General features: G+C 35.5%; 1 protein-coding gene and 1 pseudogene across 2 annotated transcripts in view; both read left to right on the top strand.

Moving 5' to 3' along the window:
- IKZF3 (IKAROS family zinc finger 3) overlaps positions 1 to 25,101 on the top strand; it is a 75,521-nt gene that overhangs the window by 6,536 nt on the left and 43,884 nt on the right. Inside the window, exons 2-3 of one of the 2 annotated variants that reach the window (XM_011383030.2) lie at positions 14,684 to 14,737; positions 16,755 to 16,853. In XM_011383030.2, coding sequence (XP_011381332.1) covers positions 14,684 to 14,737; positions 16,755 to 16,853 — 153 coding nt within the window. Of the gene's footprint in view, positions 1 to 14,683; positions 14,738 to 16,751; positions 16,854 to 25,101 lie in introns of both variants that reach the window. The other variant, XM_011383029.2, reaches the window with a different exon arrangement.
- LOC111732903 lies at positions 12,328 to 12,446 on the top strand (annotated as a pseudogene).

Genomic DNA, 25,101 nt, shown 5'->3' with positions numbered 1-25,101 from the left:
CCATATGACTCAGCTATCCCACTTCTGGGTATTTATCTGAAGAATACAAAAACAATAATTTGAAAAGGTATATGCACCCCTATGTTTATTGCAGCATTATTTGCAATAACCAAGATATGGAAACAACCTAAGTGTTCATCAATGGACGAATGGATGAAGAAGATGTGGTTGATATAGATATAGATATATACAATGGAATACTACTCAGCCATGAAAAAAGAATGAAATTTTGCCTTTTGCAACAATATGGATGCATCTTGAGGGTATATGCTAAGTGAAATAAGTTAGATAGAGAAAGATAAATACCATATGATTTCACTCATATGTGGAATCTGGAAAATACAAATGAATGAATGGAACAAAACAAAAACAAACTCATAGATATAGGGAAGAGATTGGTGGTTACGAGAGGGGAAGGGTATCAGGGAGTGGGCAAAATGGGTGAAGGAAGTCAACCGTATGGTGATGGATGGTAACTAGACTTAGTGGTGATCACTTTGTAGTGTATACAGATGTCAAATTATGTTATATACTTGAATTTTATATAATGTTATATACCAATTTTGCCTCAATAAAACAGACAAACGAAAGCATAAAATAGAAAACTGGTATATAAAACTGCTTTCTTACTAAGTAATCTCTGGAAGCCAGTATTGTCTAAGATTCAGCAAGTTCTGTAGAAATTATGACTGTCAGAAATTAAACTTCTGGCCCTTTTGGCTATATGACTTCTTTGTAGATGGATCTTCCTAACTTTATTTTGGTACTGTGGATGTTATGCTGTACCACTCAGACCTTGAGAAATAGATGGTCCATGGGCTTACAAGAAATATTTGTCTAAAGCAGTTGTATGCCAGTGAATTCAAGGGGGCCAGGTGAGAAAAATTACTTATAACTTGTATAAATCACTACTTCTCTACCTGTCTTGGTTTGTGAATTATTTCAACAGGACAAAAGAGTTTATAGACCATCCTAACCAACATACTTCTGCTTGATACCATAAAAACAAAATTCCCCAGAATTAATAGGAATATTTTTGTGGGTGGATAAAATAATGAGAATAGAGACCATTTAAACATTTTTCATGCATTTTAGAAATAAAATTGTAAACTTGTTTGGTAAACAACAATTCAGTATAAAATAGACCCTTGGCATTTATGTATGTAACCTGTTGTTTTGATTCTTTGTGAGTGACTCTGAAGGTATACAACAATACACGGTAATTTGTAAATGTTATGGCTTTTGTAAAGATTTAAATAGGATAATGTATGTAAAAATCCTAGCTCAAATTTGAAGTAGTAGGGCTGAGAGACTGGAGTACACAAGTATATAGATTCTAAGTTAGCTAAGTCATCAGCATCTGTACACATCTTAATGAAAGGAATTTGGAGATTCTGAAAGGACTCCACAATTATCACTTGCGAACATTAATGACCTAATGTGATCCTATTTGCCGCAAACCCAAACAACTAGAAAATTTTTACAAGTAATCTAACTTGGGAGTGGAAGCACATTCTATATAACAAGACAAATAATGATTAAATAAAATTATATTAAAAATTAAGGTAGTGCTTATAAATCGTATAGCTATAACTCTATCCAGTGGTGCTTGATGATTGTATGATGACCCCTTGAGGTATTCCATGGTCAGTCTCACAGTTCAACAAGAATTAAATGAGACATAAAACAAGACAAAATTTGTTTTTTATCAACAGAACAAGCTTTTATACCAAAATCTTACGTTGATCCAGATGCAAGTGTGATATTCCACTTAAGGGGAAGAGATCAGGACGCTACTGCAAGGCCTACCTAGCTATTGGCCCTTTCCTTCCCCTGCCACAGATCAGCACCTGTGGCAGCCCTCTGGAACCCTGGAGTTCCATAGAAAACATTTTGAAAACTAATAATTCAGACCGTTACATGTTTTTTCTACTGGTAATCCAGTATCTAGACTTGCCTCTTTTGGTCCATTTTGAGGATTGCTGCCAGAATGATCTTCCTAAAATATCAAGTTACTCCCCTACTCAAAACTCATTTTAAGTATTTCTTAGTTGGGCATTTCAGATAATACACATGTAGCTTCAGTATTCCTTGCCAATGGTATCCTCAGTAGCCTCATGTTGTTATTCTGGACTGCTTATTCCCTGAACATGCATAGCTTTTCCTAACTCCCAGTTTTCCTAATGCTGTTCAAACTCAACAAGTCCAAAAATGAATTCATTATCTCTCTAACCCAAACAACTTCTCCTGACCTTTCAACACCATTAGTATCACATTGGGCCAGTTGCAGTCCTCACTCATCAATGCGGCCTATCCCAAATACCATCTCTTTCAGGCAGCCGTCCCTCATTATAAGTTGGAATCTCTCCCTTTTCCGAAACTCAGTAACATTTTATGTCTGTCTAATGACTGCTAGAACCTAACTCCATTTTATGTATAAACGTGAAGTATTTTTACATGGTTTTAATGCAATCTAAATTGTCTAAGAATGCAACTACTATGTAAATTAAGAGATAATTCTTTGTTTAGGTTTTTGCCATTATTGATGCTACCTGTGTCTTTGCATTTTCTACTCTTCCATTCATGGTGACTGCAAATACATCTGACTACCTTATTATTACATCTTCTGGAATAATTTTTCTGGTACATTTACATATTGAAATACAAATTATTGATTTCATCTTTATATTACAGTTAGGGCTTTATTTCTTTAAAACACACATGTGGATAGGTTGTATTTAATTCATGATGGTAAAAGAGATATTATAAGATATTTTTCTCTAAAAGGTGGACATTTGTTCTTGGTAAGGTCGAGAACCACTCTAAGTTTACTATGCTGCAAGAGACCAGCCACAGCCTAAGTAAGATAATGTATATAAAAATCACCTTGCATTGTACTAGACACAATGTTAGGGTCCAACAAAATGTTCAGTTCATAAATCATGTATATGACAAGGATATCCTTGGGACCTTTGCTAATTTAAGTATGATCTGTAGACAAGTAGCATTGGCAACTGGGAATTTTTACAAATGCAGACTCTCAGGCCAGACTTGCTGAATCAGAATCTACATTTTAACAAAGTTCCTAAGGAATTCTTGTTAGAGCCTGATAAATATTGCCCACAGTTTGAAAAGTATCAGTGGAATTTATCATCACTGTAATAGCACATTATGGATTAGTGGTAGATCATTTTTATATATGTATTTAGAACATATTTTTTATTGTTTAAATGCTGATTTCAAAAGACAGTTGAACAACAAAAGCTTTATAATATTTAATTTTTACTTGTAATACAACATTTATAACAATATAAATCAAAAGTTAGAAATCTTCATTCTTTATTCAAAAAATATTTGTCAAATACCTGTTGTGTGCCATGTATACAAAAGACTGGCAATATAGTTGTGAACGAGACAGACAGTGCTTTTGCCCTCATGGAATTTACAGTCAGGTGAGGAAGACAGGCCTCAAAACAAGTAAATAACAAATGAAATAAGCAAAATTATGCTACGTACTATGAAGGAAATAAGGAGTGCTAATGTGGAGAATAATGGTCAGCGGAAGGATTGGTGAACCTCTCCTCTAAATAAGAGGTCTGGCTAGAGATAGAAATTTGGTTATCGTCAGCACATAGATGATGTTTAATGCCATGGGAATGAATGGGATCACCTAAAGAGAGGATGTATTATGAGAAGGGGTGCCCAGGATTGAGCCCTAAGAAACATCCTATTTAGGTGGTCAGTTAGAGGAGGAGGAGCCAGCAAAAGAGAAAGAGCAGCCCAGCAAGACAGAAGGAAAATCAGCAGAGTGTGGTGGTGTAACGTAATTCAAGAGAGAGGAATGTTTCACAAAGGAGTGGGTGGTCAGCTATGTTGAATGTTGCTGAAAAATCAAGTAAGGTGACAAAAAGTGCGGGTTGGTTTTGGCAACATAAAACCTGCTAGTGACCTTAACAAGAGTGGTTTTTGTGGAGTGATGGGGATGGAAACCAAATTGAAGTGGTTAAAGCAGGAATGGGAATAGAGGATGCACAAACATTGATACAAATAATTTTTTTCCAGAAGGTTAGCTAGTAAATAAAGTAGAGAAGTAAGTGGTGTGGTTGCTGGAGAGAAATGTGCATTAAGAGATTTCGTTTGTTTTTGTTTTCCAAAGATAAATGACAAACTACCTGTAGCCTAAGTTTATTGGGAAAAAAAAAAGACCAAAACTATTCCAAAACAGATCTTGGAATATAAATCCTCAGGGAAGTTTGACTGGAGGATTAGCTATCACTGAAAACATCTTTATATTTAGTTGGCACATGACATGTAAATAAATTTTCTAACCATGAGAATTTTAAAGATATATGGTGGCCATTCAGTGGATGGTTGATGTAGATATAATCTATAAAGACTCTATAGAAGAATCATGAAAAACCCTTGAAATTCAAATTTTTTTTCAAAGATGGAAGATACTGCTTTAATTGCATTTCTAAGGTTTCTAAGATTTTTGAGCATGTTTGAGTACTTAATAGATTTTTTTTTAAAAAATTAAGGAATAACATACATAAGTGCACATGTCTTGTGTAGACAGCTTGGTTAAGTTTTACCTATATACACACCTTCCAGATCAAGATGTGGAATATTAACATCACCCCAGAAGGTTCTCTTGTGCCCATTTATAATTAATATACCCCTTCACCCTGAGTTAAACATTATTCAGACTTCTATCACCATAGATCAGTTTTCCTGTTCTTGAATTTCATGTAAATGGAATCATGATATGTGCTTTTTGGTGTCTGGCTTCTTTTGCTCAACATACTTTTGAGATCCACCCATATTGTTGCATTTATTAGTAGTTTATTCTCTTTTATTGTTGACTGGTATAAATGTACCACAACTTATTTATTCACTCAGCTATTGATGCACATTTGATTGTTTCCAGTATTTGTCTATATTATGAACATTTTGATGCATGTCTTTTGATGGACATATACATTCATTTCTCTTGGATTATATATCTAGGACTGGCATTTCTAGGTCATAGGATAGGTGTATATTTAGCTTTGATACTGCCAAATAGTTTCCAAAGAGGTTGGGCCACTTTATCCTCCCACTAACAATATCTAAGAGTTCCAGTTGTTCCACATCTTGCTAATACTTGCTATTGTCAGTCAATCATTTTAATTTTAGCCATTTTGATGGCTGCGTAATGGTATTTCACTGTGGCTTTAATTTGCATTTTCCTATGAGTAATGATGTTGAGTACCTTGGCCATTTGGATAGCCTCTTTCCTGAAGTGCTTGAATAAGTTTTCTGTACATTCTTTTTAAATGTTGGGTTGTTTGTGTTTTTTTAATTGATTTTGTAGGCATTTTTTTATATTTTGGAAATGTGTACTTTGTCAAATGTATATTGCAAGTATTTTCTCCCAGTCTGTAACTTGCTTATTTATTTTCTTAATATATTTGATAAATAGAATTCTTAATTTTAATCAAGATGAATTTATCACTTCTTTTTTCTTTGGAAATTAAGTGCACCTTATGCCCTATTTTAGAAAATCTTTGCCTACTTTAAGGCCATGAAAATATTCTCTTATGTTCTCCTTTAGAAATTTGATCATTTTAACTTTTACATTTAGGTCTATTACCCACTTCAATTAATGATTCTGTTTTGTCCCCAGTTGTAACTTTTTATAACCAAAACTAGGCATTTTGCACTTATAAAATGAAAATATTACTTGTAATATGTTGGATTCAATCATTTTAGCAAAAATATTTTTTAAAGTAGCGATGACATGAAATGCCCACTCTTCCTTTTCTCTCTCCATGTTCATTTGGTGGCATGTGATATCCACGGTGAAATAGAAATATATTTTTCTACAACTTTAATATAACTGACCTTCCAAAGAAAGTAACACTAGATGTTGAATTTGCTGTTTTAGACCTGTGCCCCACAGTCTATAATTTCTTCATTAGACATTTAATCTAGGAGGGAAATGGAATACTTCATAAAAAACGGTAAAGTAGAAAGAAATGGAATGGTAGCATGGACTGCATTTGATCTGGTGTCCTAAGACAAGTAGTCCTATTATTTCTTTAACTTTATCTTAGTCCAAGGAAGAAGGATTACTTCCCTTCTTTCTTGGAGGGATTACTCTCATTTTAAGGATGCTCCTTGTTTTTGTATCTTTCCCCTCAATCACAGTCAGTTGAGGTATTTGAAATTCATGGGTCTAAAATCTCTTCTAGTTCTAACCTTCTAAGATATGTAATCTACATAGAGAAATACTATTTAAGTTCTTTGAAACAAAGGTGAAACTCTAGAACCTAATCCTGCTCTTCTTAATATGTCTCTAACATTGTACTTTTGGACAATTAGCTGACTTTATATTTTTTGTCATTTTTTATGTCTTGAATTTTGTTTGTAAAGTGAGGATAATAATAAATGCCATTAAACCTGTTTATCTTCCAGAAATTCTGTGAGATAATATGAAATCTCATTTGCATTACTAGGTTAAGTGCTTGATGCCACCTTTTTGGAGGACCACAAGCAAACAAAACTGAGTTCATTAAAAAGCTCTACCCATGGTTAGAGAACTGAGTGGTAGCATCTAAGTAATAACTTATCCTGTATGTTTCCAGAATGCTGAACCAGGACCTGAAATGGACATGTCAGGAAATTTGAGTTCAGCTACATTAAGGGAGGAACTTTTCTAACCATTAGAGTTTTTCTGAAATGGAAAGGAATAACTTCTGAGCAGAGATTGTACAACCCAAATAGGGGGATATTGGAGGAAATTCAAGCATCAGGTGGCAGGGGAAGGAGAGTTACCCTAGTTAAGATATTAACTCCATTTCTAATATTCTAATTTCTTTGGTATAAGGATCATTTTTCATTTTACATATCGGTTCTTGTGGCAAGGTTCCGGGAATATATACATATGTGGTAGTCATAAAGGAAACTGGTGAAGAACCTTTCAGAAATAGTAGCTAACACTTCTGTGCCACATTTACAGTCGCAAGTGTTAATGCTGTAATTGTGAATACATTTTTATAGTGAGTGATTCAGCTTCCAAAGCTTTTAGTTAAAAAGTAGAAGTGGTTGTTGTATTTTATTTAAAAAAAATTTTAAGTGGATATTTTAGATAAGATAAAAATTTTTAAAGAAGCATGCAGATAAGGAAGTCAGTTTACTGTTATGAAAGTGGAAAGGAATGTCAACATTCAGAGACAGCTTTCTGGCAGATCTTAGGCATCAGTGCTGCTGGCAGTTGGCAAATTCAGTGCAGGTCTTTTTGAGATTTGACATTTTGCTCTCCTTTAGCACCTACACTTCCTACTGGGAAAACAGAGCGGCCAGTGGAAATCTGATCTTCAAAACTAAAAGTGTAATTTCATTAGCTGGTATTCTTAGTTGAATGAAAATTACTTAATAGTATCAAAATAAAGGCAAGTTTATAACCATTCGACTTAAAACTATAATTATAGATTTCAGTTGCTAATATAAATATTTGGTTTTGTTCATAGACAGTTTATAGTAGAGCTAAGAGGCAAAACATTCACATGTACATTGTTATGAAATCTCAGTTATCCAGACTCCTGCCATGTCCAATTTTAAATTTTATTTGTAATCTACTCTCATTTTGCAGCACATAAAATACTAGTTTTCCAAGAAAAATCTTGGTATCATAACAAAAATTCTAACTAGTAAAATTTTTTTAAATGATGTCTTTGTCAATGAAAAGAGAATCTGAAGGAATAAAAACAAATTTTGAAATTGTCATTTCTCACTAAACATGTGATGAAGGCATGCCTTCAGTACTGATGGAAAACAATTTGATATTGCTAGTAAAGCTCTGAATTCATAGAGTGCTTTGGAAAGCTATAAAAGAAATAGACTTTAACTTTTACAGTCCAATATATTTGTTGGCTATCTCAGTAATACAATAGTTATACCTTTTACAAGATTTGTTATTTAAGAGGTGAGGTGTAAGTGGAAAACACTAGTAATTTAATGAAATCTTAAAACATCAGAAGATCGATTATTTAGTTGTGGGAAGGGCAGGAGGACAAATGATATAAGAGTGTTAACTAAGGTTTTCTGGTAGATAATTTGGGCTTTTAAGTGAGATAAGATACTAAATTTTATGATAACCAAAGATTTATGATACCAAAAAATCCTAATGGAAGGATGATGCCACATATGTATTTGCACACATACATGTAAGTACATTTAAAAATATTTTATCTAGATGTCTGGCATTATGTGTTTTTTTTTACCCTCTAAAAAGTCACATTAATTTTTCAATCAGTCAGATTTATAAAATATTTTGTATGCGAGGTGCTGTCTAAATGCTTTATAGCTTTGATAACTGCATTAAGGGAAATCTCAACTTTTTCCCGAAATTCAAATTATAAGAATTTTGGAAATATCGGTAGAAAATGGTCATTAACAAGCTGTTTTCTAGTATTATATCTTTACATTTTGGATTGATATTTAATTTTTATACATGGTTTGATTTACTTCTTTTTTTTTTCCTGATCTAGAGTTTTAATGTTTGTTTTAAAGTTATAGCTTTGCAGTGGTATCTGAAGCAGCACTGAGATATTTTAAAATCTATAGCAGTGATGTTTGGCAAAACTTTCTGCGATGATGGAAACTTTCTTTGTGCTGTCCAATAGAGTAGCCACTAGCCACATGTTCTTTGAGTACTCGAAATCTGACTAGTGTAACTGAGAAACTGAATTTTTAATTTAAATTAATTTAAATTTAAACTTAAATGTCGCATGCGCCTAGTGGCTACTCTGTTAGACAGTGCAGTATGTTAGTATTAGTAGTAGATCTAGAGCAGAACTTGGCAAACTTTTTCTATAAAGGATCAGATAGTGAATAATTTAGGCTTTGCAAGTCACATAGTCTCTGTTGCAACTACTCAACTCTGCCGTTGGAGTGTGAAAGCAGCCATAGACAACACGTAAATGAATGGGTTTGACTGTGTTACAATAGAACTTTATTTATAGATACTGAAATTTGAATGTCATATAGTTTTCAGGTGGCATGAAACAATTTTCTTTTGATTTTTTCCAACCATTTAAAAATATAAAAACCATTCTTAGATCACAGGCCACACAAAAATAGGTGGTAAGCCGCCATAGTTTGCAGAACATCTAGAGTATTCATTAAGCATCAGTGATAGAGGTGTAAAAATTCATGTATTTGTTTAACAAATATTTATTGAGTATCCCTCATAAGTGGGCAATATTTTGAGAGCTGAAGATACAGCAAAATAGCAACAAAATATACAGACAACATCCCTGTTCTAATGGACCTTACATTCTGGAGGTGGGGAGACATATAAAAACAAAAATGACCAAAAATAAGCCAGGTGGTGATGATGAAGAAATTTAATGAAGAAAAATAAAGCAAGATAAGAGAAAGTGACAATGGAGGATGACTTTTTATATAGGGTATTAGGTAAAGCTTCTTTGGTAAGGTGACTTTTGAGCACACACCTGAAGAGAGGAAGTGGGCCAGGTGGCTAACTGGGGGAAGACCTTTCTGGTCAGAGGGAAATGTAAATGCAAAGATCCTGAGGCAGGATCATGCTGTACTTATTCAAGTAACAGGAGAAATGTAGAAAATTGGCAAGATTTATATTTAAAAAAAAAATTAGCCACGTTATAATTTGTACCAGATATGTATAAACATCAATGCAGAAGACTATATTTCTATCAAAAAAAATATGGATCCTTTCTTCTTAGCTTTCTACAGCATTCTTTTAGGAAATATTTTAAAGTCATGTTGCCTGCCAATACATTACAAAGACCCCAGCAGACTCTTTCAAATAGAAACTTTTTGAAGGTTTTTTTTTTGACCGAAGTATAAAGAAATGACAAAATGACTCATTAAAAAATGAAAAGTTTTTGCTGCACTTAGAAATATTTAACAGGTTTCTGGTCTTCAGTTGGGAATTTCTTCACTATCTATCCATTACTGGGGTTCATGTTTGTATAAAGACCTTTAAGTTCAGGGGGGAAAATGCACTTCAATCTATTTTGTCCTTGTGTTTTAAGTATTTTTTAGTACCTAAGAAGAACATGATTATAGATGGTTTTAATGTCTCCTTTTAGTTCTGAATACTAAGGTAGTCAAAATCTCCTCTTTGAAACTGTACTCAGTTACTTCTGGTGTTATTTACAGCACACAAAGGCCACTTGAAAAAATGTCGAGAGCTATTAAATGTCATTGTTAGAGGGTTTAAACAGTTCAGGGGATAAAGACCTTTTTTTCTTTAGGTCACCAAATCATTTTGCTTTGTACTAACTAAAAGATGTTTTCACATGAAGGTTGCTCATATGAAAACTTTGAGCTAGTTTTCTTTTTTTTTTTTCTGTTAAGAATCTCTTTAGTGTGCAATTAAAAGTTTCACAGGTAGCTTTTTTTTTAACTTAAAAAAACTATCAAACTTACAGAAAAGTTGCGATACAGTACAAAAAAACTTTTTTTCGGAAATTTTGAGAGTAAATTGCTGACGTACCCTATCACCCTTGAATACTGTAATGTATATGGTCTACCTTCTTCTACAGAACCACAAAACAACCATCAAAATCTGGAAATTAGTATTGATGCACTATTACCATTTAATCCTTGGACCCCATTCAGATTTTTCCAGTTGTTTCTCTAATGTCTTTTACTGAGAAAGGTTCAGCTCAAAATCACATATGGAATTTAGTTGTCATAACTCTTCACTCTCCATAAGTCTGGAATAGTTCCTCAGTCTTTTATAACCTTGACACTTTTGAGGATTACAATCCAGTTATTTTGTAAACTATTCCTCAATTAGAATTTGTTTTCTCATGATTAGATTTCTGTTATGCATATTTGGCAGGAATATCACAGAAGAGATGCTCTGTTCTCTTTATTTTCAGGTGGCACATAATTTTTATTTGTCCCATTACTGATGACAATCCCTTTGCTCAGTTACAGTGATATCTACCAGGTTCTCCACTATATAGTTACTCATTTTATTTTTGTAATAAGTATTTTGGAGAGAAGCACTCTGAAACTATATAAATATTCCATTCGTCATCGGACTTTCAATTTATTCACTTACTAATGTCAATATGGACTCATGAATTTCTTTTTCTTCCATGGGTTATAATCCAATACTATCATTATTTTTTTGTGCTCCCTTGTTGCGGATTTGGCCAGTGAAAACACCAGCAGAATGTTTCTATATCTTTTTAATGTATCCTCTTCATTCTGTGAGCACTTCCTTGCTTTCTGGCACAACAAAATGTTCCAAACTCATCTTGTATTTTCCCCGTCCCAACCCTGGAATCAGCCATTTCTCCAAGGAACCTGGTTCCTTTAAGTGGAGAATGATATTTAGAAGTTAATATTTGGATGCCAGAAGTTGTAGTGTCACTGCTCCTACATGCTCTCAGTGGACAGGGCTAGGGACTACATGTATAAATACCTATACATACACATATACACGCATTTACACCTATATTTTATATCTATATATAGTAAGAGCCTGCGTTCATGCCAGTACCTCCATTTCCAGTACAGTACCACATGTTTTCATATTTGTGACTCCCCTCACAGAGGAAAACCCGGTCTCATTATTCTTATATTTAGTTATTTGATCAGTCTCCCCTTTATATAACCAATCATCCATTGCCACTACTATATCCTTCTCAGCACAGATGCTCTCCTTTCTCATTTGGATTCTGACTTCCTGTACCATGGCCATTATTCTATATGGACACTCTTCTCAACTGCTTGAGCTCTGACACTCCCATCAAGGCTGCCTCTAATATGTGGATGCCTTCTTCACCCCACTCAAGTTCTGACACTTTGCAGTGGACTATTCTCATGCACAGAAACTCTCTTCACCCTATTTGAGCTCCATGGTGCCGGCTCCCAATGTCCCCATGTGGGTGCCTTGTTCACCCTGTTTAGGCTCTGACACCCGACATCAGAGCACCCCCATGCATAGATGTCTTCTTCATTATGCTCAGGCCCTGACTCTTCAGGCTAAGTTGTCTCTTAGCTTGAAAACTGCGTTCATCCCTCTCAGACTCCAGTTCTCCAAGTCAGGCAGTTCTCCTGCCTAAATGCCTTTCTTTCCTTGCTCAGGCTCTGACTTCCCATGCTGTCTGCCCTCCACGTAGAATCCCTCCTCCCCTCATTCGGACTGCCCACCCCACATAGGCACACCTTGTGCTGATTGGTCAATAGCAGCCTGTCTTGGGCTGCCCCCTTTTCTTGCATGGACATTTCTCTCACCCATCCTGGGCTACCCCTTTGCTTTTATTTTTTAAATATGTGCATTTCCCCTACGGCCATACCACCCTGAACAAGCCCGATCCCATCTGATCTTGGAAGCTAAGCAGCGTCGGGTCTGGTTAGTACTTGGATGGGAGACCACCTAGGAAGACCAGGTGCTGTAGGCGTAAAAAATAAAAAATAAGGGATTGTAAGCTGACAAGGTCCTTGCAATCTGTGAGGTCAACCAAGGGTTGCCTTGCTTAAAAAAAAAAAAAAGAAAGAAAGAAAAGAAAGAAATATGTGTATTTCTCTGCCTTTATGCTTTGCTGCTAACATCTAATGGGTGATGTGTTAAATTTCCAAAATTAGAATAGAATGTAAGTATAGTGACTATATTTTTTAAAACAAAAATTGAATATGACCTGATTATAGTATAGAATATTTAAAGTCAGTACTATCCTGAACAGTTTTGAGTATATAATTACCATTAAAATAAAGAACAAAGGAAATTTTCTATTTCAGTAATGGAGGAATACCTCCTATTGAACCAACATTCCAACAAATAACAATTATAGATTCTGGACAAAATATGAAAAAACCTATTACCTGAAGACATTAGAAAATGACAAAACCAACATGTTTTATGAGGGGTTTTTTTTGCCCAAGGGCAGGCCCCAGTTTTAATCTCAAGGTGACCAAAACTTGGGCGATAATTCACAGTTGTACTGGATTAAAAAACCATAGCAACCATAGCAGCTGAGCAATAAGAGCGGGGTGGGGAATCCTGGAATGGAGAAGACAGAGAGGGCTTTTTTGTGTATAAATTCTCTGGCTGATCCAAATCTCTAGCTGATGCTTGACCTATACATTTATGAGTCAAACTCTGAGCAGCCCTTCTGAGGCTAAAATAACAAAAATTTATGCTTCTGCAAGGGTGACTGACATGTTTCAATTTTTCTGGGATAGTGAAAGTTCTGTGGCCTGGGAAACCCTCAATCCCAGGCATACTGGGACATTTGGTTACCTTAGCTGCTGCCCACCACAGATGAGACAGAGTTAAGTTTGAATCTAGGCAAGCTAACTACATGCTTTAAAAAATAAAATAAATAAAAAGGTCTCATGCTCTTCAAAGGAACATAACAGAATCCAGAAATTCTATAACATATCTTTTACAATGTCCAGGGTACTATCCCAAATTGTTAGGTCATACTCAAAGAAAAATGTCACTCATACTCAAGAGAAAAGGAAATCGATGGTGAATGACCCCAAGATGACATAGATATTGGAATTATAAGACAATGATCTTAAATGGCTATAATAGTTATACTCAAAGATGTAAAGGAAAATATGCTTGTAATGAATTACAAATAAGAAATCTCAGCAGAGAAACTATAAAAAAAGAACAAAATGGAAAATTCTAGAACTAAAAATAATAATATCTGAAATAGAAAACTCATTGGACAGATTTAAGAACAAATTAAGATGACAGAAGAAAGAGTAAGTGGATTTGAAGATACAATGAAAGTATTCAATCTGAACAACAGAGAGAAAAAACATTGGGGGGGAAAAAGAATAGAGCCTCAGAGAACTGTGGGAAAATATGAAAAAAATCTATAACATTCATGTAATTGAAGTCCCAGGAGGAAAGGTACAAGAGAATGGAGGAGAAATAGTATTTGAAGAAATCATGGCTGAAAATGTCTCAAGTTTGGTGAAAAATGTAATTTTACAGATAAGTTCAGTGAACCCAGGTGGGATAAATTCAAATAAAATCACACCTAGGCATCATAGTCAAATTGCGAAAAACCAAAGGTAAAGAGGAAATCTTGAAAGCATTCAGAAGAAAAGAATTTAATACACATGCACATACACACACTCAATAATACAAAATATCACGGACTTCTCATTAGAAACAGTAGAGGCTAGAAGATAGTGGAAGGCCACCTTTAAAGTGCTAGAAAAAACTGTTAACCCAGAATTCTATATCCAGTAAAAATATTCTTTAAAACTGAAAGCAAAATAAAGATATTTCCAAATAAATGAAAACTAATTGTCATTCTCACAGTGGCACTACTAAAAATGCTAAAAGAAGCTCTTTAAAGGAGACAATACCAGATGGGAACTCAGGTCTTCATGAAAAAAATCAGAAACACCAGAAATATTAAGAATATAGGTAAATACTTCCTCTTAATCTCTTTAAAATACAATTTAAAATTTAAAATACAATTGCTGTGTAGATAATTCCTTTTATTCTCCTTGAGGCACTTTTTAGGAAGAATAGAGAAAGAATAGTCCTAATTTGAAGAGGAAATTTGCTGCTAAGGCTTCGAAATTGGTATCTTCGTTAAATTTAGGATGCTCAAATCTGAAAAAAAGAAATTACTCTAAACAGCTAATATTTATAATTTTTTTTTTCTTTCAGATATAAAACCAAATGCAGAACTGAAAAGCACTCAGGAGCAGTCTGTGCCCACAGGTAACATCAGATCTTTCCTCTCGAGCAATATAACTGGACTGAAATTACCAAAGAAAAGAGGAACATTCTGATTGCAGTAAAAAATGCTATGGAAATGTGTTGGGGGGAAAATGTGGTTGTCTCTTCCTGATACAGAATTGGCTCATCCATTTAGATGGTGCAAGTTCTTTGGCATCGTAGGACCAAACCACACCCTACCTAATGTTAATCATGTTTTTCCTTTTTTTTTTTTTTTTCCAACTGATTGGTTTGAATAAAGACAGTTTTTGTTGAGTAACATCATAGCCTGTGTTTGAACAACTTGTGCTTTTCGCTGTGGAACAGTGGTCAGCAAATTTTTTTGTAAAGAGCCAGGTAGTAAATATTTTAGACTTTGTGGGCCACATATGGCCTCTGTTGCATAATCTCTTCATGTTTTTTACAACTCTTTAAAAATATAAAAGCAATTATACCTCCTGGGACCATACGAAAACAGGCCATTGCTAAATTTGGCCCTGAGGCCATGGTTTGCTAACCCCTGCTCCAGAATAAACTATAAACATTTAAAATAATTTATTTTCTAAAAATAACTTCTATTTTTTCTCTGTTGATTAACTGACTTTGCATCAAAGCTTATGCCGTATTACAAAATTTATCATTTAAGTGACTTTTTGTGTTACTGTGAGTTGTAACCTTATATTTTAATTGAACTTGTATCTCATATTAGTTGTTCAGGTGTGCACTTTATATATTAGTCATTTCAGGATTGAGAAAAGTGAACGACTGTTTAAAACATCAACTGTTAAAGTATGAGAGTTTCTAGAATATGTGGTATAATATGCAGAAATTAGAAACTTCACCTATTTATAAATCCTAACGTGAGTCCATGATGACCACATTTTAAGGACCTCTTAGTCATGGGTTTTATGGAATATGTTTCCATTATACTCCTGCATTCCAATAAAAGTCCTGCTCCTTGTGTTCAGTCATAGCTGCAGCTGAAAGGAATGCCACTGTAGAGTTTCTAGTCACCTCTCCTACTTCAGCTCAGCTTAAACTCACAGGATTTAGTGTCTTGGACTATTTGTTGTTTCTAATGGGTTCTCAGTAAATATTTTATTGAATATTGAGAAGGAATTTGATAGAAAATGGGTACCTTTTCAGTTCATTTCTTTTGTTATTATCTTTTTGTTAAGCTAACATGCTTATCTATGAAATAATTACAGCTATATTTTTCCTTTTTCCTTTTTTCTAATATTATCAGTTTATTGCACAAAATTATATTTACACAAAACTTGATTTTTAATAAGTTTGCTGTTTATTTAAGCATGTTTTTATAATTTTTGCTCCCTCTTATGAACTCTCATAACACTTTGTATTTCCCTTAATCACTTGTCTGAGTATACCTTATAGACTTGTATTATCTTTTGTCTGAGTCTTGCATTATAGTTATGGGCTTATCTACATCTGCAAAGTATAAACTCCTTGGAGACAGGAATTATGACTTATTGATATCTATAGTCTTGTCAGCATTTAGTAAATGTTTGAAGAAATAAAGGAACTTGAGGGCCAATATGTTTTCTACAGAATCACACTTAAAATGTGAATAGAAAGGGAAAATAGGAAGCTTACAGACTTTTTCTAAGGAAAGTATCTCTCCCAAATTGCATTACGCCAGTATTTTCAGGCTCAGTATTTCTCATCACTACATATTTATACTTCCTGGTCATAAATAACAGTAGCATCCTATTGAATATTGTGAGACATACCAAAGGGAAAAGAATTTCTGTCCAGAAGGAACTTGAGTGCTTTTTAATTCAAGATTTAAGAAAATCATGTCTAATAGGAAGGCCCATGAACCTCAGATATATTCCTAAACCTTGAGAGTTTTCACATATCCCACTTGGGGTATATGTGGAAGGGATACTGTTTAACACTAAAGAATCATATGAAGCCGACATGGGAGTCTACTTAATATGTGTTTATAAAAACCCTTTAAAGTTGTCTGCATAGTTAAATTCTTTTTATCTCCTAGAAGATCCAGCAATTTTGAATGACTACAATTTAACCAAACCTCATGAAACAGAAAATGTGGACAGCGCAGAATGCCCAACCAATGAAGATGAAGATACAGGAGGTGAGCCATAGTGTACGGATTAAAAACTAATGGTTATAGATATAGTTGAGGCTTAAAATGAAGAAGAAATCAGAAGCTCCCTAGGGAAAACTTGTGTTTGTGGATGGAGTTGGGAGTAATTCAGTTTTGTTCACTTTACAAATATTTACATTTAATAATTTGTCAGCAAATATTGGTTGTAGCCCTAGTCCTGTGACCACTGCATCAGGTAGCAAAGAGAAAGTTGAGGTGATGTGGGAAAGGAGAAAAAGTATAGTCATCATACCAGTGCCGTCTTCCCTTGGGAAAAATTGCAGTCATACTAGCATCCTCCCCTTTCCCCTCTCGCCCAGGTCCACTAGAAAAACCAAAGAATCTATCTGATGGGGACATTCCCTTAGACTCTCTCAAATTGAGTGTGAGCACCCACTCTTGAAGACTTGTCAAACAGCCTTTCATGCCTGCATCTCCCCCTGTCTTAAACAACCAATGTTTCAGTTGTCTGTTCCAATTCTCTATAAAGCTATTATTCTGAGAGCGATATCTCTTTGCCCATTGTTTGACATTATGGGCTGTAAAGTGTGTTCCTTGGTTTGAAGAAATGTGACTTGGCAATGAAAATTGGTGCAATATCTTCTGTTCCAGTTCTTTTATAGTACTTTAATCATTTGTGTCTACCACCAGGTAAGCAAAGTCTAGTCCAGAGTCAATGTCTATTTTGTCCAAACCCACTTGTAGCCGCCCTGGGGCTACTGGCATGGGTTCAGTATAATCCACTTGTCAGCTAATGGGTTCAGTGTAATCCACTTGTGGGGCCTTCCCCATGGGGAATCTTAGCCATAGCCACCTGCAGCCTCTGTCTTTCTTGTTGACAGAATAGTTCTTGTTGGCATTCTAAGCCCCACAGTGTTCAAAAGGAACCTCTCTGCATTGCTGTGGTCCCCAAATGTCTACTTATTTCATGCATCTAGGTGGCCACCTCAAGCAGTATCCACTCATTGGTTCCAGTTGCCTTCCAAACCTAGAGGGGGTTCTTTTGATGAATATCGACATATCCTACTTTAATGTACCCCTCAGATTCCCGTAACGATTTCCACAGGGCAGTGCCCCATAAAAATATCCTTTAATAGACTAGATTTCCATTGTCCTTCTGTCTATTCATATGGCCGGGCCATTGGCCAGGCCATTGGCCATGATGCATGAGTCAGGTGAAAATTGAAACAGAGACTTTTATCATTGTTCTTCCATCACTGCTAACAAAACAGCATGTAATGCATCTCGCTGAGCTGATTTGTTTTTACCTTCAATCAGAGTAGTAGTCTTTTAAACAGGATATTGTCCTTTCACCTTGGAACTGCCATCCATAAACTAAGAAGGTCTTTGTTGGTCAGTCAAGTGCTATTTATAGGGCACTGTCCAAGTAATAGAATCTGGCAGCTCCTTACACAGTTCCAAGTCAGTCCTAGAAGAAAAGAGACTGCTCATGAGTATGTCCTGCTTGCATTCCCCAGGTAGCATTATCCTGTATAAACCGTTTCCATTTTATTATGGAACTCTTCTGGGCACAGCCCTCCTCTCAATAGAGCGTTTATCTGACATCACCTAAGACATCATAGGTATTTCAGATATTAAGATTGTTTTTTGTTCTGTAGTCATAGGGACAGTTTCAGTTAATGTCCAATAGCAGGCTAGTAATTGCCCTGAAGCAGAAATTCTCTTGTCCAAAGTCTCAGTAGTCATTGCTGGGAAGCACTTTCAGGCTTTTGCTATAAGACCCAGTCTATGCTCCTCATAGAGCTATCACACAGAATTTGTCCATACCAGCACTCCAGCTTCTCTTCTGTGCTGTGTGGACTTGGGCAACCTTATCCATTCCCACTTAGCATATCCAATTAATATTGCTTGAAGGTCAGATTTACATGCCTTCTGTTTTATGGAAACACTTTCCCAGTCAGACGCAATGTTTATCCTTATAATACATTCAAGTAAAAGAGACTCACTCACTTCAAACTTTCACCTTAATCTATCAACTCTTACATTTTTAACTCTAACCTCCAGTAGAATTCATCAATAGGTTTTGGTTTTCCAGTACTAGGTAGGGGAAGTGTTCCTTAGACACAACATCCATTACCATAAAACGATCAGGTAAAGGAAATACAACTTCGTCACATAAAGCCTGTTTAAATATCCCAATTTTCATCCAAACTTCCATCTTAATCCTATCAACCCTTACATTTCTATACTCTCAATCTAATTGAAGACTCTGTTAGGGTTCACCAAGTTTTAGTACTATAGTGCAGGAGGCTCCCCTGTCAGGGAGTCCCAGAAACTTTTTTTTTGGACCTTCTCCCCATTTTATCTTTTCATATGCAAAAGTTTGGGTCCCTAGGGAGAGGTAGAGCCAGTAGACCCTGACCCTGGCCCTTTTGTCAATCTTTGTCATGATTAATCTGCCTGACTATTGCCCCTGACAATTCAGATCAGATTTCTCATTGTAATCTTTGCCTTCTGGCTTTTTTAATTGGGATGAATAGAGTGGACTTGTTTGGGGCCTTTTAATATAGAGTAAATAGCGGGAGGTTCCTTTAGTCCACCCAACTTTCATAATGTTGTAGTAAGACCTTTGTTTCAACTCCATTGGTGTTCATTTTATTTATCCCATTTCTTAATAACCATCTAAAGATGTTTACCCTACTAAAATGAGTCCCTTAACTCTCCTCCTTTCTTTTTCTTCTTTGTTTTGGCCTATTGATATTTTCTTTATTCACCTTATTTCTTAATAACATTTGTAATTTTCCACCTTACTGGGACAAGTCCCTTGACTCTCTCTTCTGCCTCTTCTCATTTTCTTGTTAATTAATCTAATGTTTTTATTAGCATCTATAAGACTCAAGAGGGGAAGCTGAAACAGCAAATTTAAAAAGGCTTCTCAGAATGTTGCTTGATTTTGCAGCAGTAAGATTAAAGCCATGCAAAAGGGGTCCCTGTTTTAACTGTGTCTTCTTAGATTCTGTATGTATCTCTTCAGCAACCATTTATTACAAGGCCAGTTATGTTTCTTATTTTCTGCATTTTTGACACTTTAGGGGCCTTACAGACCTAGATTTCAGGTATTCAGAGATGGATCCTGGGATAGCCAGTTCTTAGAAATAGCAGAAGGTTTGGCCAGAAGATTGCTTTTCATATACAAAACCAACCAATACAGACTATACCCTCCAACTGTCTCCTTATCTAACTCTCATACACTAAGCCAATATTTTCCCTGCCTGAAATCACAGGGAATGTTAGGGCCAAGTACAGGACTAGAGATCACTCTTAATGTCTCACAGCCTGCTGGAATTATCCAAACTAGCCAATTCTTAACTGTTTATCCTTCCCTGTCCTACCTTTTCTCAGGAACTCCAGTAAAGGCTCTGGCCTAGGATTTTTCCCTCATTTCTTTTTTCTTCTTTTAGACTAGCAGTAGTGCTTTCCCATGTGGCCCTGCATGGCATGTGGTGCCTGGTGCCTCCACTTCGAGACCTCTGTGTAATAAACTTCCTTCCAAGCCTCATTCTCATCTCCTCCCATGACTGCACTGACTTTACCATTCCCTAGCCAACATGTACATTCTTTGGACACCCCATTAAAACACATATTTTATCATGACCTGCATAACAGGCATATTCAGTAAGTGACTGTCTTGATTATCATAAAGCCAGTCCCATGTGGCTTACAGATGAAACATATCAGCTGCTTCTTCTGGGGTTGGCATTTATAGAAGGAGTCAAATAGTCCACCTTCTCAGGATAAACAGACCTTATAGTAGCTTTTATCCAGTCCAATAGGCTGGCTGTTCCCCAGAGAGAAACATGTTCTGTGTCCAGATCATGTATAACCACCTGTGATTTTAGTGAATTTTATAGTGAGCTGTGGGTGTGATGTCAACTCAAACATGCTCTTCTGCTCTGTAGCATTCAAAACCAAAGACACCCCCCCTAATTTAGTCATTCTCACAATCCATTTAGGAAAAGTTCTTCAAGAATTTTATGATACAGATTCACAAAGTCACATTATACTCCCTGGTTTCGGTAGTTTATTGTTTTTGCCCTCCACCACCAACCCCCACCCCCGTGTGAATTATCTTCTTGATGACTAGAGGTCTTAGAGCAACTCTCTGTTGTTCCTGCATAATTTTTCCCTTTGAGGACAGCTTTGAGCCTAGTACCCAGAGCTCAAACCAACTGAAATCTGAGCTTGTTCCAGCATCAAAGTCTGACCCAGCACTCCCTTTTCATTTTATTTTAGCTATTACAGATAACAATAATTGAGGGATTGTATATTTCATTGTTTTCTTATTAGTGTGCATTTCTTTATATATCCAGTGAACCAACTGCTTAGGAGTTGGATCCATCTCCGAATACCCTTGGTAATTTTACCTTTAGTAACTGATCACAGCACAGCTGCTGCTCCATGACGTGAGTGACCATGTGTCCAGGAATCAGAGGTTTCTCATCCCTCACTCTTTCTTCCTTTCTCTTCCCAAATCACATGTTGCTATTAGCCACCGGTCAAACAAATCCCACTTCTGACACCTATTCTGGAGTGTTTTCCAACACCAACAACCAATTCTCCAGTTCTCCAGACAGCAACTGGGTATCCAACAATGCAATTTAATTTTCATACTAAACTCCTGGAGTTAATGCAGAACCCACAGGTTAAGGGTTCAGCCTCATAAGATTGCCCTCGCTTCACACAGCAATTGAAAGTACCAGGTCCCCAGGTTACCTGTACTTCTATCCAGCCTCAGGTATAATAATTTGCTAGAATGACTCACACAACTTAGGAAAGTGCTTTACTTCCTACTACTGGTTTATTATAAAAGATACAACTCAGGAACAGCCAAATTGAAGAGATGCATATGGCAAGGTATGGGTGGGAGAGCTTCCATGCCCTCTTTGGGCATACCTTGATTTGTTCGCCTAGAAGCTCTCTGAACCTCATTGTTTAGGAGCTTTGTAGAACTCAATCTGCAGTCCCTCATCCCCTTCCTGGAGATTGGTGGATGGGCCTGAAAGTTCCAACCCTTTAATTACTTGGTCCTTCTGGTGGCTAACCCATCCCGAGGCTATCTGGGGTCCCCACCCTAAGTCATCTGAGTAGCATAAACTCAGGTGTGATTGAAAGGAGCGTGTTATGAATAACAAAAGATACTCCTATAACTCAGGAAATTCCAAGAGTTTTAGGAACTCTGCGTCAAGAACTGGGCACAAAGACTAAATTGTTGTGTAGTACCATAGTTTATGTTCATAGAAGTGGAAAGAAAAAAGAAAATCCTACCTCTATCCCACCATCCAAAGATAATCTCTATTAACATCATGGAGTACTTTTGGGTTTTTTTTTTTTTTTTAATAAATTTCGAGCATTATATTTATTTTAACATTGCACACATTTCACGCTAATATTTATGTTGATAAATCTGATTGCTACTGCTTTATGAATGTCACTCAGATCTTATCTTAGCTGTCATTTCTTAGAGAGATGTTCCCTGACAACCAAGTCACAATTTTAACATATCATCCTATTTTAATTCTCTGCATGGCACTTCCCATGGATAATTTTGGAGTTTTATTTATTTGTTTATTGTCTCTTTCCCTTCACCCTTCATGAGGTGGAATTTTGGGCTGTCTTTTTTACTGCTAGGTATTTGGAGTACCTTGAACAGTACTTGGCTTATAGTTGATGTGCAATAAATATTTGTTGAGTAAATGACTAAATGAATGCCTTTGATCAATTAGATATATTTATATATGTGTTTCTAAATGAAGAAAAGAAAAATTTTAAAAATCGTTTCTCGAGGTCTTTTTTTTTTTTGTCTTAAATTTTTAAGGGATCAAAAAATAGAGTTCTTTGTCTAAAACTTCTGAGATTCAAATCACAGCTTCAACTAACATTCCAGCTCTGCCTAGCTATACTTTTATTTGTACCAGTTCTTAACCACAGAGACTGAAAAATGCTGCCTGGCACAGGATGTGGTCATTTGTGCTGAGGAAAGGCATATGGTGTTCTACCAGCTTCATGCAACTTCTTGAAGTGACATCCATGGAGTCACACTCAGAATGAGGCAAATAATAACTGTGCCTTTGGCTTGCATTTTTCTGAGTTAAGCTAAGTTCTGGTAGGTAATGCCATTAATTTTTTTTTTTAAGTGATGATCCTTAAACATCTTTTTGTCTGGGAATTATAATTCGTGTTAGAATTTGCCTGGGTTCAGAAGTAGCTATGAGTTTTATGTTTTCAGGTGTGGGGGGCAAAGGGGTGGGAGCCAGATTAAATACCCAAACATAAACAAAAAACCAAATAATTTCTATTTAACAATAGGAATTTAAAACAAATATTGTAAAACCCATGTGGTTCAACACTTCTCTGAGTATCCACACAATAATTTGCAGGCCTCTGAATTTGACCCTGCTCCAGAAGTGCTTCCAAGGAGAAAAGAGAGCAATTCAGTCTCTGTGGTCACTCGGTTAAGGTCATCTTCAGCTGCTGTAGCTGCTTATGCCATTTCTATTACCTTAGCTCTAACTGCAGGTCAGTGAATTAATGGGATATCTGTGCATTTTTCTTGGTTGCAAGAGGTCTGGGAATGTCATGCAGTTTTTGACAGAGACTAGAAGATAAAATCAATTATTCTAAATAATTTGAGAGAGAATAAATGCATCTTTCCTCTAAGCCTGATTTAGATATGAATAGACTATTTTAGTGTTGAAAGATTAATCCATTATTTCATGATTAAGCTCCAAACTGATTATTATACTATTCATGTTAGTGCTTAATCTGGGTCACATACCTTTGCAAAAGATTGTAACCAGGCCCTTGCTTTTTAAAAACATATGTGATCAGTATATATAAATTATACATGTTAAATTATAAAGTAATAGAACTGAAAAGTAGCACTGACTGATAGAAGGTATACCTATTGCACAATAAGTTAGTTCTACCACATGTAGCATAGGGGAATATTAAGATAGAGTTAGGATTATACTTTTAAAAGTAATTAGGGAAATTTAACTATAAAGTAATAATGATTATAAACAATTTTAAAGTATCTTTTAGAGGATCTTATTCTAAGTTTAATAGAAGTATTTTTTAAATGTACTTTGAAAATATTTAGAAACTAAGTCCTGTCTTGGAATGTTTTAAATTCAGTATAATTGTAACCATGTTTAATTTATATGTTAAATAAATTAAATGTCGTGTGCATCTTTTCAGTTTCCAGTTCTTAGGAAAATGTTATAGAAAATTTAAGGCTCTAATAGAAGCACTATTTCTCTTTTGTGGAAAGACAGACTAGATTTTTAGGGGGGCAGAAATTCTTTACCCAACTAGAGTTGTTGTTTGAGAAAGAAGATAAAATATTTAGAAAGAATTTTTAAAAGATATTAATATTCAAAATAAATTCACTTGTTTTCCACCCCATAGGGACTTTAATTATATATATTAAACAATATACTTCTAGGATCTTAGTGCAGGAATTGGCAAACTTTTTTTGTGAAGGGCCAGATAGTAAAAATTCTAGGTTTTGTGGTCCATACAATTTCTTGCAACTTTTCGTCTCTGCTGTTGTAGTGTAAAGCAGCCATAAAGATACATAAATGAATGCACAGGGCTGCATGACAGTAACTTTATTTATAAAAACAGGCATTGAGTCAAACTTGGCCTGCAAGCCGTAGTTTGCAGACTACTGGCCTGGTATATGCATTTATTGTGTGATGAATTGAGGAAGCTTTGGTCCTTGAAAGGAAGGAACAATGATCATATAAACATTTCAAAAGGATATCAATGGAGAGTCTAACACTATTATTTTTAAAATTAGAAAATATGTATCATTAACAGCTCTGTTTATCACACACATATATAGTGTGTATACTCTGTACCATTACAATTTACATAAATTAATTGGTCATATAAAACCATATGTTGATTAAATGTACTACCACTGAATTGGCTCCTCCTTTCTTCCTGAAAATTTAAATTAATAGACCAATGCACTGGAGATATTTACATCAACTTAAGTTTATTTCTTCCATGAGGCCTTCTTATACTCTCCCAGCTCCCCCATCTAGTCTTGGAGTGGAGTTTTCGTACTGTTTGATTAGTACTTGTTTAAACACCTAATTATATTCTACCTGGAATTGTTTGTGCATGACAAACTTTCACCCCATTATATTATAAGTTTTTGAAAAAAAAGAGCCCCAATAGCCCACATGTATAGTTTTCTTAAATGGCC

Source organism: Pteropus vampyrus, unplaced genomic scaffold (assembly GCF_000151845.1).
Source record: "Pteropus vampyrus isolate Shadow unplaced genomic scaffold, Pvam_2.0 Scaffold503, whole genome shotgun sequence".
NCBI classification, from domain to species: Eukaryota; Metazoa; Chordata; class Mammalia; order Chiroptera; family Pteropodidae; genus Pteropus; species Pteropus vampyrus.
The sequence above is the reverse complement of the archived record's forward strand: the minus strand, read 5'-3'. Positions and strand labels throughout refer to the sequence as shown.